The sequence below is a fragment of the Lepisosteus platostomus genome, chromosome 1, assembly GCF_059453375.1.
Source record: "Lepisosteus platostomus isolate fLepPlt1 chromosome 1, fLepPlt1.hap1, whole genome shotgun sequence".
Classification (NCBI taxonomy): domain Eukaryota; kingdom Metazoa; phylum Chordata; class Actinopteri; order Semionotiformes; family Lepisosteidae; genus Lepisosteus; species Lepisosteus platostomus.
Genome location: NC_142611.1, coordinates 39,075,151 through 39,090,526, shown reverse-complemented (window position 1 = coordinate 39,090,526; position 15,376 = coordinate 39,075,151). Strand labels below are relative to the sequence as shown.

Genomic DNA, 15,376 nt, shown 5'->3' with positions numbered 1-15,376 from the left:
GCCATTTCTAAAATGATTAAAAAATAATGTGATCCAGCATCAGAAAACAGATTATTATAAAAACTTTGCAAAAATGTTCTTATAAAGCTCAAGAGAATGAAAGTTAAAGGCTAAATACATGTTCAGTATTAGAACTGTAGAAGAACAGTAAAAGATTAAGTGTGTCAGATAGTAATGTGCAGTAAACATTTTGTAGTGAAAAGGAAATGGTCCATTAAGTTATTTACCAGTGAAGAAATCAACAATGTGCCTGAGGAATGAGTGAGTTCTATTTCAGACAATACTAATGTTGAAGAAGCTTAAGATTTACAATTTCTAGAAGAATTAATGTAAATCTCCAGAATCTGATGCTATTTTACCAGATATGTTTAAGGAAACAAGAGGTTTTAGTCATAGCTTTTGAGCAGTCACTCAAGCTGGGGTAGTACCTCTGAAAAAATTGCTAATGTAGTGCCAATCGACTAAAAGTGTGACAAAACCAAAGCAAGTAATTGTAGGTCAATTAGTCTTACTTCAGTTACAGTCATAAGTACAATTCCTTAACTTTATGGAAATTTTAATTGGAACTAAACTAGATGATCATCTGTATGGCAAGAGAATCCTAGGGGATAGTCAGCATGGATTGCTTAACTAAATTGTAAGAATTAATTGAACAAGCAACAGCATTAATGGATACAAAAGATGTGTGGAGCATAATGTATTTAGACTTTCACAAAGTCATCAAGCACAAAGTATGTAGTGGCCATTTACATTGTTTGGTGTCTTGTGGTGTTTGGCCAGCTTTTGTCACAAAATAATTCTTAAGACAAAGAAGGAAAGAGGAAACATATTCCTCTGTTGTATTCACTCTAGCTAGCTGGGGAACTTCAGCTCTTTATGACATAAAGGTCCAGAAGTCTACATTGTTGAAATTTGCTAGAGCTTCATAAACTAAAGGAAATTAAAGGAAATAGAATTCAAAATAAAAACCACAGAAGACTGCTGCTTTTCTCAACTCACATTAATGATTTTGATTCTGCTTTAGTTAGCAAACAAGAAGCAGAGGGCACGCAAGTAGGAAGATTACCAAACACTCTAGAAGCTGAAAAGGAAATTTGAGAAACGTTGACAAAAGACCGGGTAAACATTTAACTGATAACATTTTCTGCAATCTGGACTCTCAAATAATCTTATTTATGTGTCAATGCCATGGAATATAGTAAACAGAACTCTTTCATTGTTGTTTTCCTGTAGCTTTCCTAATGACTTAAAATGTTAATTACTGATACAATAATAATATTGTCAATACCCCTGTGTAGATTCTTAACACGGCAGAGGAAAGCAAGAAATTTGCCATCTGCAAAGACGAATGCAATGACCATCAGTTTCTAGCATTTTGGATTCATGGGTATCTACTTATATGACCTTTTGTTCTATATAGCAGAAAAGCTTGAAGATACCTTAATTCACCTACCTTACTATTGTTGGATTACTTTTCCCTAGAATGCTTTTTGGCCATGACTAAAAGGGTAGAACTGAAATGTCCACAGTGAACATTGTTACAGACAGGTATGCACTCGTTACACTGTGAAACAAGTCAGAGGCTGCACACAACTTTTTAAATCAGAATGTACAGTACCTGTATACAGCCCTTCCTTGCCAACTGCAGGGCTGCTGACCACTGAACTCTCTCATTCATAAATTCTGTATTAAATAGCACTTTTCAAACAGGGGAAAATGCTTGCTCATCCATGGTTCTTCCTGTGAAAACTTTTGTACCATGAGTCCACCCAACTAGGTGTTCAGTTACAGTACAGTTTTAACACTTAATTTCAGCCCTCTCCTAAGTAAATTCAGTTATTTTGCTGTTTTAAGATCTGTGCTGTTTTATTACTTTTATATGTGAATTATAATTCAAGTTTTTGTATCTCTCATTGCCAACCTCAGGATTTTTCTGGAATGTAACCCCCCTACAGTTGATGAGGGGAGATTGTATAAATGACTTATTTATATTATCTGTATATATGCATCAGTCCCTGCAGCTCTCAATTGGCTGCCCACTGAAGCTAAGCAGGGTTGAGCCTGGTCAGTACCTGGATGCTATGGAAAGCTATGGTTGCTGCTGGAAGTGGTATAAGTGGGACTAGTGGGGGATGCCCACCCTGTGGTCTGCATGGGTCCTAATGCCCTGGTGTAGTGGGTGCTATCTTTCGGATGAGACGTTAAACCGAGGTCCTGAATCTCAGCGGTCATTATAGATCCCCTGGCATTTCTCGATAAGAGTTGGGAGTTATCCCAGTGTCCGGGCCTTTACTGTGGGCTCCATATTGTCCCCATGTATGATTGGCTTGCACTTGCCATGTGATGGACTGGTGCCCTGTCCAGAGTGTGCTCTGCCTTGCCCTCGTTGCTTGCTGGGTAGGCTACAGTTTCCCGTGACACCGTATGGTATAACGCTGTTGGCAATGACATGACATATCATTGGTATTTGTTAATGGAAGCATTTATGAAGACTCATTTTATAACTTTATTTTGAAGTTTATTCTGTGTATCCAAAATAGACGTATGTATAATTTTATATTGTTCTTCATAACTACAGTGTAATGAAAAAGTACACCCCCTTATAATTTAATGCTTTAACATATTGAGACACATTTGACTCCCACCTAGTACTCACCAAGCTAACATAATTTGACAAATAACTCAAAAATTCTACTTTGTCATGAATTATTTAAACAAAATGTAAACTAGTCTTCAATATTTTTGTGTGAAAAAGTACACCCTTAGTTCTACCATCTTAGTTAAAGGGATGTGTGTAATCAGGTGCACCAAAACATGTGCAAAAGATTAGATGACCATTAGGAAGTGATTCCACCTGTATATAAATCAGACACTTTGTCAGTTTGGTCTTAAGCACTCAGGTTTGTTGTAACACATCATGCCCAAATCAAAAGAAATCTGTGACAGTCTTAGAGAAAGAATTGTTGCTGCTTATCAGCCTGAGAAGGGTTACACAACAATATGAAGTCCATCATTCCACAGTTAAACAAATATCTATAAATGGAGAAAATTCAAGACCTTTGCCAATCTGCAAATTTTGCCAAATTATTTCTATGATCTGATTGTATGATGCCCCAAGAAAGCTAGAAAACCAAGGTTAAATCCAGGATTCAGGAAAAGATTGAAAAACAGTAGCTTTCATGAAAGGGTAGCCAGGAGGAGACCCCTGCTCTCCAAGAAGAACATTGCTATATATGGCTTACGTTTTCAAAACAGTACTTTAGTGAAAAAGAAGACTCTTGGAACAACATGCTTGGGACATACAGTATACAGTAATTAAAAAATGGAGCTGTCTGGCCATGGGACAAAATTTCATATTTGGTGAAAACCAAACACTGCCTTTGTTTGTACAGGTTATACCAACCATCAGGCACGATTATGGTTTGGGCCTGCTTTTCTGCCTCGGAACCTGGATGCCTTGCTATTAGTGAGCTTGCTATGAATTGCACCACCCTATACCAGAGCATTCTTGGGGAAAATGCGAGACCATCTGTCCGACAGCTAAAGCTGAACCAAAAGTGAATCATGCAACAGGACAATGCTGCAAAACACAAAAGCAAGACAGTCTCACAAAGAACAAATTCAGAATTTTGGAATTGCTGAACCGAATTCTTAAACCCCATAGAAATGCTGTGTTGGGACCTAAAGACAGTTGTGCATACAAGAAAGCCCTCAAACATCAACTGCATCAGTTTAAGCAGTTCTGTAAGGGAAGAATGAGCCAGAATTCCTTCCAACTGATGTGAAAGACTAATCAACTGCCCCAAGAAATATTAAACTTAAGTAATTACTGCTAAACAGGGTGCCACAAGTTACGGAATCAAGTGCTACACTTACTTTTCACACAGATATATTGAATGCTAGCTCAACTTTTTAAATAATGACAAAGTAGATTATTTTTGTTAATTGTCAAATGCCCTGCAGCTCACAACTGGCAACCCACTGAAGCTAAGCAGGTGTGAGCCTGGTCAGTAACTGGATGGGAGACCTCCTGGGAAAAACTAAGGTTGCTGCTGGAAGAGGTGTTAGTGGGGCCAGCAGGGGGCGCTCACCCTGCGGCTCATGTGGGTCCTAATGCCCCAGTGTAGTGACGGGGACACTATACTGTAAACAGGCGCCGTCCTTCGGATGAGACGTAAAACCGAGGTCCTGACTCTCTGTGGTCATTAAAAATCCCAGGGCGTTTCTCGAAAAGAGTAGGGGTGTACCCCGGCGTCCTGGCCAATTTTCCCATCGGCCTTTATCAATCATGGCCTCCTAACAATCCCCCCTCTATAAATTGGCTTCATTACTCTGCTCTCCTCCCCACTGATCGCTGATGTGTGGTGAGCGTTCTGGCGCACTATGGCTGCCGTCGCATCATCCAGGTGGATGCTGCACATTAGTGGTGGTGGAGGGGAGTCCCCATTACCTGTAAAGCGCTTTGAGTGGGCTGTCCAGAAAAGCGCTATATAAGTGTAAGCAATTATTAATTATTATTATTAAATGAGTTGAGTTTTACAGTATCTACTCTTAGGAGTTGGTGGAGCTCACATATGTCTCAATATGTTAAACTGTAACACCTTAAGGTGGTATGCATTTTTGCATTTTTACCACACTATATTTGTATTAAAGGTGTAGAATACACATCAGAACCCAGGTGTCTTTTTCTGACCCGATTGTTTGTGTCTTTCTAGTGTTCTTCATTGCACAGAAAATGTCAGTCCAGGAGACACCTCAAGATCCCACCAGTGCTCGCTGTGCAATAGCACCTTCAGCTCCGAGTCAAGGTTTTAACTGAGATGCTTTATTGGACTGTCGATATGCATGTCTGCTTTCCAGACTAGTTGCCTGCCCTGCTAGCTAATGCAAGAATCTTCAAAAGCTCAATTTTCTCAATTTACCAAAGGCATGAGGGTAACTGTATTTTAGAGTCTCTGTTCATTTTTAATTTTGCAGGTTCCCTCATGTGAATTAATTATGGGTGTGTTGTAACTATTTATATTGGTCTTTGTTCCTTGAATTTCTAGCTTTGAGCAGCATAAGGAAGCGTGTAAAGGTGATGCCAGGTTTATATGTAAAGCTGAAAGCTGTGGAAAGAGGTTCAAGAGTAAAGATGCCTTGAAGAAACACAAAGGGAACGTTCACACAGGTAATTATGTACCCATCTTTTTAATAGTCTTAGGTCACAACTGGTGTCAAAATCACAGTCACATTAAACATTTGATGTGACTGATTTTGGAAATTAAGGAGCTTTTCTACAGGTTTTGTGTTTTGTGTTTTGTGTTTTGTGTTTTTTCATGCTGCTGGAACATTTCATTTGAGCCAAACACTTTAATTTCTTCTTAGGTAGATTTAGATTACAACCACAAAATATGAACTTTTATGGCAATCCTAACCTGTAGGAGGACCTCAGTTTCATTTTAAAACTAGTTCTCTGCCATAAAAACTTGTGACTTTTCTGTGCCTTTGAATTGCGCAAGATGCTGCCAAATGATATTTTAAGCATAACATCAAGGGGACAGAGCAGGAATGTTTGCATATCTTGATATATTTTGTGTTGTACACTTTTTGCATGATTATTATACAATATATACTAATGTTATACTAGTGTGTAGTTAAATTTTATACCACATTATTTATCACATGCAACACACATGCAGTGGAAGCATGATTATCGTGGTATTGAGAATTGTTGTATTACATTGTAGTATAAACTTATTCTGCAATTAGTTTTTTTATTTAATATAATGACAGAGTGATTTTACAGTTTTTTTTAATTCAAATAACTCATAAGGTATAAATTCAAAATTACGCTTATTTTAAGAGAAAACAATCAGAGGCATATTGCATATTATTATATCATGTGAGATGACAGTAGCTCTTGACCTTGATTAATTAAATGTCACTCTTTAATTAAGTAGAGAATAGACCTACTTTTAGCAATTACTGTACCGTGTTCATGTTATGTTTTTTTTTAATCTGGTACTGTATATTACATAGTTACAGTTACATTATATGTTTCTTGGGACACCCTCGCATGGCATCATTAATTATTTGCAGCACACGGGAATTTATTAAATATCCTATGGTTATCAGTAAAAAATGTTTGATCAACAAATGTTGTGCTTGTTTTGACCAGAGGATCAGAGGAGTCTTTCAGGTGAAAACTGTTTGGGCCATATGTTTGGCTCAGATGCTGTAACAATGTGCAGCCTTGGTTAGTGACTCCTCTGAGACTGCCTTATTCTTATCACGGTCAGTTTCGCAGCTTGTTACTTTTAACACTCAGATCAGAATGGCTCTACTGCAAACCACCCCATTTGAGCAAAACATGTTTCCTTCATAGGTTGCATGGGGGCAGCTGGGCTACCACACATCTAGCAGGAGTCCTGGTGCAGATTTTGCAGTTTGATAACACGTTATACAGTCATTAAATTACACTTCATTATTGTAAGCGATGGATAACAGAGAACTTGGCTAGTTAACAAAGGAAAAGGCCACAGAAATTGTGACAGGACCAAAGGCTGGATGATTCATTAAGCTTACTTTGTGAGTTGTTACTTAGAAACTACAACAATATATCAGTCTTATCTTTTAAGTCACCCTTATTATTGCTACGGATAATTTGATGTTTATTTGTATGTACAGCTTGATATTTGTGATGCCTGTAATATGTGTTGGCAATTTTAGTCATTAAAAGATGGTATTTAGTATTAAAGAAACAAGAAGCAGATGTGAATTTAAGATTTCAATTGAGCCAGTTAATCAGCCAAGGAGGTACAGAAGCTAGGCACACGTGCACATAGTGCGTAGTTAAAACCTCAAAGCTTCTTATACCATATTGATCTTGCTCTGTACCTTGCCTATGGTGTTACCTTATCTAAATTACTTCATCCCAAGATACTTAAAACCTTTTTTTCTGGAAATTTTTGAGAATGTAAAAAGTTCAAACTGGAAAATACTGCTGGTGACAAAATATCTTAGCAGTGAAAATATGGCATTTGATTTTGTTATGAATATATCAAAACTATATATACATATTCCTTTAATATTGGATGTATTCTTTATAGTGATTATACATTGTATAAAGCTTTATACCAAAATGGCCATACTGTATGCAGTGAAAAATCTGTGCCTCTATGAACATTGAGATTTAATGAATGACTGTTTTTAGAATAAGTGATATGAACCCATCCTGAATCACTTTAATTGTAGTAACACAACTTTTGTAACAACCATGAATCATTTTGTCTGAGCAGTAGACAGCTTGCATGTTATAAAACAGTATTTGTAAGGTTGTTAGTTTTAGAATGTGTCCCGGTTTATATCTTGTTTGCCATTTTTTGTATACTTTAGTATTTGTGATTCTCTTATTTTTATCAGTCTTAGAATTCTAGTAAAAAGAGCTTCTTCAATGTTTCTGAAAGCTGATTTCCACAAAGTGTACAGGGTAAGACAAAATGTGTCACATAAAGCTAACACATCACAAGAAGTAAGACCTTCAGTCAGTTAAACTCTAATTCAATTTCCTATTTCACTTCCCCTCTTTTAGATTTCAGAAGTCTTATTTGAAGGTAAGAGTTTTTTTAGCTATGTGCAATGCTAATTTGCTTCCCCGTGTACTTTCTGTTAATCAGCCTTTCAGAAGTGTGTTTTACTAAAGCCGCTTTATTAAAATGGACACAACATGTTCAAAAAAGAACCAAGAATCACATGAAGTACATTTCAGACTTTAGTTTAGTTTAATTTACTCGATCTGGTGTTAGCCCTGCAATATTAATACTGGTCCTTCTGAAACTGAGCAGAAAGGCTATGACCATTGTTAAAAAATGTTCTACATTACATAGTTACTGTTTCCTAAATTTCACTGTCTTTAGGTGTATACAGTGTCTTATTTGGTTTGTGCGTGAATGAATCAGAGACATAGTGATTTACTCTAAGATAAGGCACATTGTTGAACATTGTAATTTACATGTAAGATAAACTTATGTTTGAATTTTGTTCAGTGCTTGTTAACTCTACTTTTTCCAATACACTGTGCTATGTAAAAGGATGCTTTCTCCTTTGGACTAGCAAGAAAAAGCTTTTGTATGGTATGCTTCAGGGTTCATTTGAGGTGTATTTTTCTTTTTCTCCCTTCACATCACATCTCATATACTCATGTCCTGGCTCCTTTAGAGGAATATAATGGAGAAAAAAATATTTGAAACATCTACAGATGTATGTCACAGGAACATTTGGACATAAATAAAGCATGAGAGTCTGCAATAATTGTGCCCTGTAATAAAATAAGTTTTATAGTCTATTAAAATGAACTTGAAACCATTGGATATAGACAGAGTTAATTAGATGTCACTTTTTAATCCAACTGTGAAAAGGAAAGGAAATACATCTGGTAATTGACCTTTGACCTACCATATAATTTTTCATGGGTATTCAGATTAATAGCCCCTTGCACTCAACAGTGAACAGAGTACTCATGTCTGGTTGTATTGTGAATCACTGGGTTACACTGTCAAGAGCAATTCCTAATGAGAGGCAATGTCAACTTTTATGTGCTTTAGAGGCATGACAGTTTACAATATTATTGCTCTACTAATGCATTTTAAATTGTGACTGAAATGGTTAATATTTCTAGATTTTCCATTAATGCAATTTTTAGCTACAGGTGATTTTTCTGGAAATTTTGTAACTGATCAAAGCAAATTGTTTTTTAGTCATGGAGTAAAAATTGTTTGCTAAAATTCCACAGCTGCCTCAGCATATGAGATGTTTTGAACTGCAAAAATGAAAGCCAAATTTTTAACTGCCAAGCATGTTCTTTGTTTTCTTTGGTAAATGTGTATACAAAAAACTGTTTACAGTCTTGGTTTATATTATAAATTTCTATAATCCAGTATAAACAGTACATTTTTATAACATTTTTAAATAATATATTCCCCTTTTATTTCAAAATATTATCTACCATTGGGTACCACTATTTTTTACTAAGAGTAATATTTATAACCATACTATAGTTGTTTTTTATTAATAAAATAATGAAAAATAATGTAATTAATGTATCTTATTTATTGTAAACTAGGTAGTCCAGTGAATTAATCCAAATGCAGTTTAATACTTTAATACTTTTTAATGATAATGCGTGGATAGAGATTAAAGAGTACAGTAAGCATGTTGGATAAAAAACAACAGAACTTCCCGTCTCTGTTTTTAAACTCTTCGGGGCATGCATTCAGTGTTTCTGTCGTATCTGCACCACTCCAAAATAAGTCTCCTGGAAGTATTGGCTAGCTGTAAAATAATAACATACAGTATGTATGTTTGATTGACTCTCTATGTTGTTGTCATTGAAAAACAATGCCATTAGATTTTGTAAAACATTCTGTAGTGGTAATATGTTATTTTATTTGTCAAAATGGCCCAAATTGAAAGTTTCTAAAATTATTGCACCCCTGCTGAGCACATCAGAAATTTAACACCTTCAGAGAGAGCTTGAAACGCACAGCCTTACTTGTGTGGACTGACCTGTGAAGAGCCACACACCCGCTGCCAGTTTTGGGGGGTCACTTCTACTTTTCCTGGTCAGAATCGCCGATGGTGTTTTGTTTCTTTCGTAGGAAATGCTCGCAAGAAACTGATGTGCTCCATTTGCAATAAGAAGTGTTCTTCAGCTGTGAACCTGCAGGAGCATCGAAAGGTCAGGTGGATAAGGCTGTCTCGCAGTATGATCTGCTTACACTTAGGTCAGGATGTCATGACTCTGGAACCACTGGTCAGACACAAAAAATATACTCTTGCCCTTTGATATTCCTTTTAAAAGAGGAAGCAAATTTGAGAGTAGAGTAGATTAGAGTAGTTTATGTGTATTTGATGTGTGTAATGTGTTTTTTGAACAGCAGATGATTATAACAAATCTCTTTGTTTGAAAATTGTAACATTTTAACAGTTTAAAATGGTATAATGTTACTGGTTCTATGTTTTATGTCTATTTTAATATTGTAAATGTAACATGTTAGGTGGTCCAGTCTGTCTCAGAAGTTAATTTGTTATGTAAAACATTGTAAACATACCTTTGCTTTTAGGTACACTCTTTTCAAATGAGGCTATGGAACGGAAAATCGTTCTGAACTACCATTGGAAATTGAAACCAAAATGTTTTTTTACATTTTCTCATGTTGTGTGACACATTCTAGTAAGAAATTTCTCAAACACATTTCTGTGAATTCCCTGAAGATATTGCTGTGAAATTCAAAACTTCACAAACAGGCTGCAGTTTTTTACAGCTCTATCACAATCCTGATGCCACCAATTTATTTGTAAATAAAAATGTTACAATTAGCCTTACTTAGAAAGTACAAATTTTATTTGGAAAATGAACAGAAAGGAAGTAGAATTTTCCTTAAAGGAGCGGTGTTAGTTTAATTGGACCTCTGTTGTTGTTTTTTTTTCCACAAAGCAACTTGATCAAAAGTGTTGATTGGAAGGTTTGTATGCAAAGGTGGCTCATATATTTTATTCTTGCTAGGTGTGGAATTTTTTTTTTATGTTTATAGTTTTAAAAACGCTGTTCTTTATTGAAAAACTCTCAGAAATACCATTAATTATGACTTCACCTAATTTCAGATTAGCAGTTAAAACACACAGTTAATTTATTTAAATAATACATGTCTGAATATGTTGTTTTTCGCTTGCTTAAAATGGAAGAGATGATGCCTCTCCCCAGTGGAGATCAATTACCTGCACAGTGGGTGTTCTTGTGAGGCATACAATAAATCTGATTTACCATCACCGTTACCAATTTGGAATATTTCCTTTGAAATTAAATGCAAAAAAAAAAATCCTTATTGAATAATCCCCTTAAAAGTTTCATGGGAAACCACAGTTTTTAATCTGCTAATTATAGTAATGACACTGATTTCATCTTTAAAGCTCTGGTAAAATGTGTTAGTAGGAAAGTAGTGTCCGAAGCTAAGGCTGTGCTATAACAAATATCTTTTGCTATGGATTCACAGAGGTATTAACAATTTCTTACATATTTTGTAGTTTTTTGTGAATTCAAGTCTTTTTCAGTTCTGGGGTCAGGGATGGCTTAGGGGAAAAGGAGATATATTTCAAGGGAACCTGTCATCACACTTCGTGTTCCCTTAGCATCAAAACTAGTGCTTATGTGCAAAATAATACATCTTTAGTTGTTAATCAGTTTCTGTTACTGTATGTGATTTTTTTCAGTTTTCAGCCTTCAGTTTCAGTTTCAGTCTTCAGTCTATTCTGCTAGAATATTGTAGAGTAAATTTTACACTGTAGAATTAATAATCCTTCAATCAAAGTGTCCAGATATGGACATTTACAGCATCAATTGAGTCATTTTAAGCCATCTTTTTAACTTCTGATTTATTATGAATTATGGGAATTGTGAATGTAAAATTCTGTTGAGCCTATTATTTTTTTTACTCTTTCTTTTAAATTATGGATTTATTCCTTAAACATCAAGATGAGGAAATGGGAGTGTACATTTTTTAGCCATCACAGATCCCGATAGGGGCCTAAGGAGTCTTAATGAAATTCTCTCATTTCATATTGCAGTGGTAAATGTCTTTATGTTTTATTGATACTTTTCTTTATAAAGGTTTTAATTTCATGTCCTATATGTCTGAGTCATTTCTCTGTATTCACATTAAACTATAAGAGACAGTTTATTTCATGTAGGAAATAGGGGTGGAAATATATTGGGAAACAGTTATTGAAACTTTTTGGTAAGCTAAATTAGATTTCCCTTTCCCTTTTATTAACATCACACACAGCGAAGATCTCTTCCCCACACACAGTTCTGCTTATGTATTTTTTCACTGTTATGAAAGGCAGGGGCTTTTCTTTCACATGTAATTTAATATATTAAGAGATTATAAAATATGTAATTTCCACTAGGGTTTTCAATGTTATCTTCACACCAGGCAAAAATGTCTTGAAAGCTCAGCACAAGAGCAGTTGGAAGCTCTATTTGTTTGATCTGTTTTTTTTTATTATTATTCTTAAGGACTGTGTAATTGTAATGTAACTGTTTATCTCTACTTCCATAGGTTCATGAGGTCTTTGACTGCCCAGCATGCGACAAGAAGTTCATTTCAACTAACCAGCTTAAACGGCACATGATTACTCATTCAGGTAGGGTTACATTCAGGCTTGCAGTGATAAAGTTGAATAAATCTGCTACCAAATTATGTACAGGTAGAAGAGGTAAGATAGTTATTACACTGTATATGACTATTTCAGAACATGATGTGACCTCTCCTAGATTCTCCAGTATTTTTAGGTGATGTCCATTCTCTTTGAAGTCAGTCTTTTTTTAAGTAAGGCAATTAATCTGTATTTAGCATTTGGGAAAGAGGATTGTGATGAGCCTACCAATTTCCTTGAGATAAACAAGCATTCATCTTTTAAGAAGTGATTTAATGGTCGAAAATGAAGGGCATTAGATGCCTGTTTAATTAGTCTGAACTTAATTGCACTGACTTAATTGCAGTCATCTCTCGGAGGAGCAGATTCTCCTCCTTTCATCTGTCCTGTAGTGTAAAAGAAGATTAAATGTCCCCTTCTCCTTCTTTGGCAGAGAAACGCCCCTACACCTGTGAGGTCTGCAGCAGATCCTTCAAACGCCTTGACCAAGTGACAGCTCACAAAATCATCCACAGTGAGGACAAGCCCTATAAGTGCAAGCTCTGTGGGAAGGAGTTTGCACATAGAAATGTGTACAAAAATCACAAGAAGGTGAGTCAGGGGTTCACACTTTTGGGTTAAAAAATCAAGAGATTGGAAAACAATTTGTTGATTAAAGTATAAGAAAATATGATGAGTGATGTAGTATTTCTTGTGTGAGGTCTCCCTGAGCATGGTCTTGTATTACCCAAGATACCTACCAGTATTTAATCTATATCCAGCTTTTTGGTGCCAGCAAACTCATCATTAAGGTCACGTGTCTAACCAAAACACAAGACAGTTTCAGGTTAATGTGTACAATAGCAGCTTGTGTCATGTTTCTATGTCCAAAAGCAAATGTAAGGAATTTGGTATGAAACTGGTGTGATAACTCAGATCATATATCTATTATTTACTTTTTATACCAAATAGAGTGTTTGACTCTATGTTCTTGTCAATCACTGAGATGAAAATAGTAAATTACCTTACATACAGCTTTCCTTATTCTATATTGTTATGCATTTTTTCTGTTGTACAAAAGAGAGTATTCAAGTGAAGTATTATAAAATAAAATAAAGAAAAAATATTTAATATTTACAGTGTGATTATTTAGTTTATTTTATTTGGAAGAAAACTAATCTTTCATCATTCTAATTTCATTGAAAAACAACTGTGCCATGTACCATGATCTTTTTTTGTGTTTTACTATGATCTTTGTGTGTGAAAAACATACATATAGTAGAAGTAACATTGTAGATTCTTGTTTATATATAATTTTAATCATGACATTGACCAGCTGTTGTCATGGATGTAAAGCAATATGTAATGTTTAATCATTAACATGTTCACATGTATAACAGTTATAAAATATGTTCCTTATCTTCCAAAGAAGAGTCCTATTGTTCAGAGGTTTCAGACATTACTGTTACTATCACCATAATTGAGCTACATTAAAAGTACAGTACATCTTCTGAAACCTCTACATATGCATATAAAAGTTCTGAGCATTTTAGAAGAAACTGGATCCTGAGAAAGTGGCCCCGACCTGCCTGGCTTAATTTCTGTATGCCTGTCATTAGATGTGACCTAAGGTTATACTTTCAACCACCAGACCTCACCTCTTTAACTGGAGCTCAGAAATTATTAGACTGTAAAAAATCACTTGGCCAGTTTCCTCCCCAGACCCAGAAACTTTTCTCCCATTGCTGGTAAATGCATTACAAGATACTTACAAGATTTTTGCAGTTTGGCTCATGTTGAGTGCCATATGGGATTTGACATGGGATCTCTGCACCATCCCATGCTTAAAGTAATAAATCAAAGGAAAATAGTTGTAATTAATCTCACAGTACAGTGAAATTATCACTTTTCTTCTTTCACCTGGAGTATGTGCTATGTTTATATCACCATTTACATTCTGTGTTTGTGTGTGTTAGTGTTATGCCAAAATGGCATGGGACCAAACTCCACAAAAGGGATCACAATGAAGAGATATCGGTCTCAAAATACATTAATCTTTAGGAAAATTTCATTTTTTTAATTTATACAACATTTCTTACAGTAGCTACTATGTATATTTGAAGTGCAAGCTTTGAACAAATAAAGTAATGTGTCCTGTTAATGTGGGTAATTTAGTACTACATGTTTTGGAGTCTGTTCCTATACTGCTAATGCAGACAGTCCTTGGACTTCTGTGTACACATAGTGATTTGTGAATACTTAGCTGTATTCACTTAGCTTCAGCTACTTAGCTGTAGCTGAAGCTTTCCACCAGTACTGAAGTTATTTTCCCTTATCAGATTTGCAGTGTTTACACATCAACACATCAGGAGTATTAGGAGGAATTAAAAAAACACAAGATGAATAAGTAGTTTAAATTAGTAGCATTGTAAGATATACAAAGCTCCTTTAAATTCAGGACTCACAATCCTGTTATCTTTTCTCTGCTAATTGGGAAGACCAGCTGATGGATTGGAGAGATAAAAACACAAGACATAGAAGCACTCTACAATTAGAACTCTGTTATTTGTTATTTGATGCTGCCTGCTAATTCCTGTTTTTCCTCCTCCTCTCATGAAGTCCTGGATAAATCCCAAACAGCTATAAGCAGATTGAATTTACTGCATTAAAGAGGGATGCATAATTATCACTGCACCATCTCAATTAGAAGAGCTATCTGAATCCACTTAAAGGGTTTGGATAATGAGGGAGATTGCCTGCTGTTGCTTCCCATGATCTGAATCTTTTCATCTCCAGACTCATTCGGAAGAGAGACCATTCCAGTGTGATGAATGCAAGGCTTTATTCAGGACACCCTTCTCCCTGCAAAGGCACCTGTTGATACACAATAGTAAGTAACAGGTTGAAGGTACACAAAGTTTCAGGTGAAGAGCGAATGCCAGAGTAGTCATAAAATACATAGAATATTATAAGGGACAAAAAAGTAGAGCTAAACCAGAGTTCTTTAAATTAGCTAAGGCATTATGAGAAGAATCTCAATCAAAAATGATTAATGTTTTCAAGGAGTTGTATACTACCAATACTTTATTCCCTAATCTAAAAACAAGAGGGGCTTCTGTCTCTAAATGATAATCCAAAATGATGTCCAGCTCAGCTGGTATTTCCTTCCATATTTCTAGTTTGAATGACAAATCTAGGGGGA

The 15,376-nt window shown here is 35.5% G+C and overlaps 1 protein-coding gene across 2 annotated transcripts in view; it reads left to right on the top strand.

Annotated features, from left to right (window-relative positions):
* Positions 1-15,376, top strand: part of prdm5 (PR domain containing 5) — a 79,270-nt gene that overhangs the window by 17,267 nt on the left and 46,627 nt on the right. Inside the window, exons 6-11 of one of the 2 annotated variants that reach the window (XM_088628149.1) lie at positions 4,716-4,808; positions 5,049-5,170; positions 9,639-9,718; positions 12,099-12,183; positions 12,629-12,786; positions 14,971-15,064. In XM_088628149.1, coding sequence (XP_088484275.1) covers positions 4,716-4,808; positions 5,049-5,170; positions 9,639-9,718; positions 12,099-12,183; positions 12,629-12,786; positions 14,971-15,064 — 632 coding nt within the window. The remainder of the gene's footprint in view (positions 1-4,715; positions 4,809-5,048; positions 5,171-9,638; positions 9,719-12,098; positions 12,184-12,628; positions 12,787-14,970; positions 15,065-15,376) is intronic. The other variant, XM_088628156.1, reaches the window with a different exon arrangement.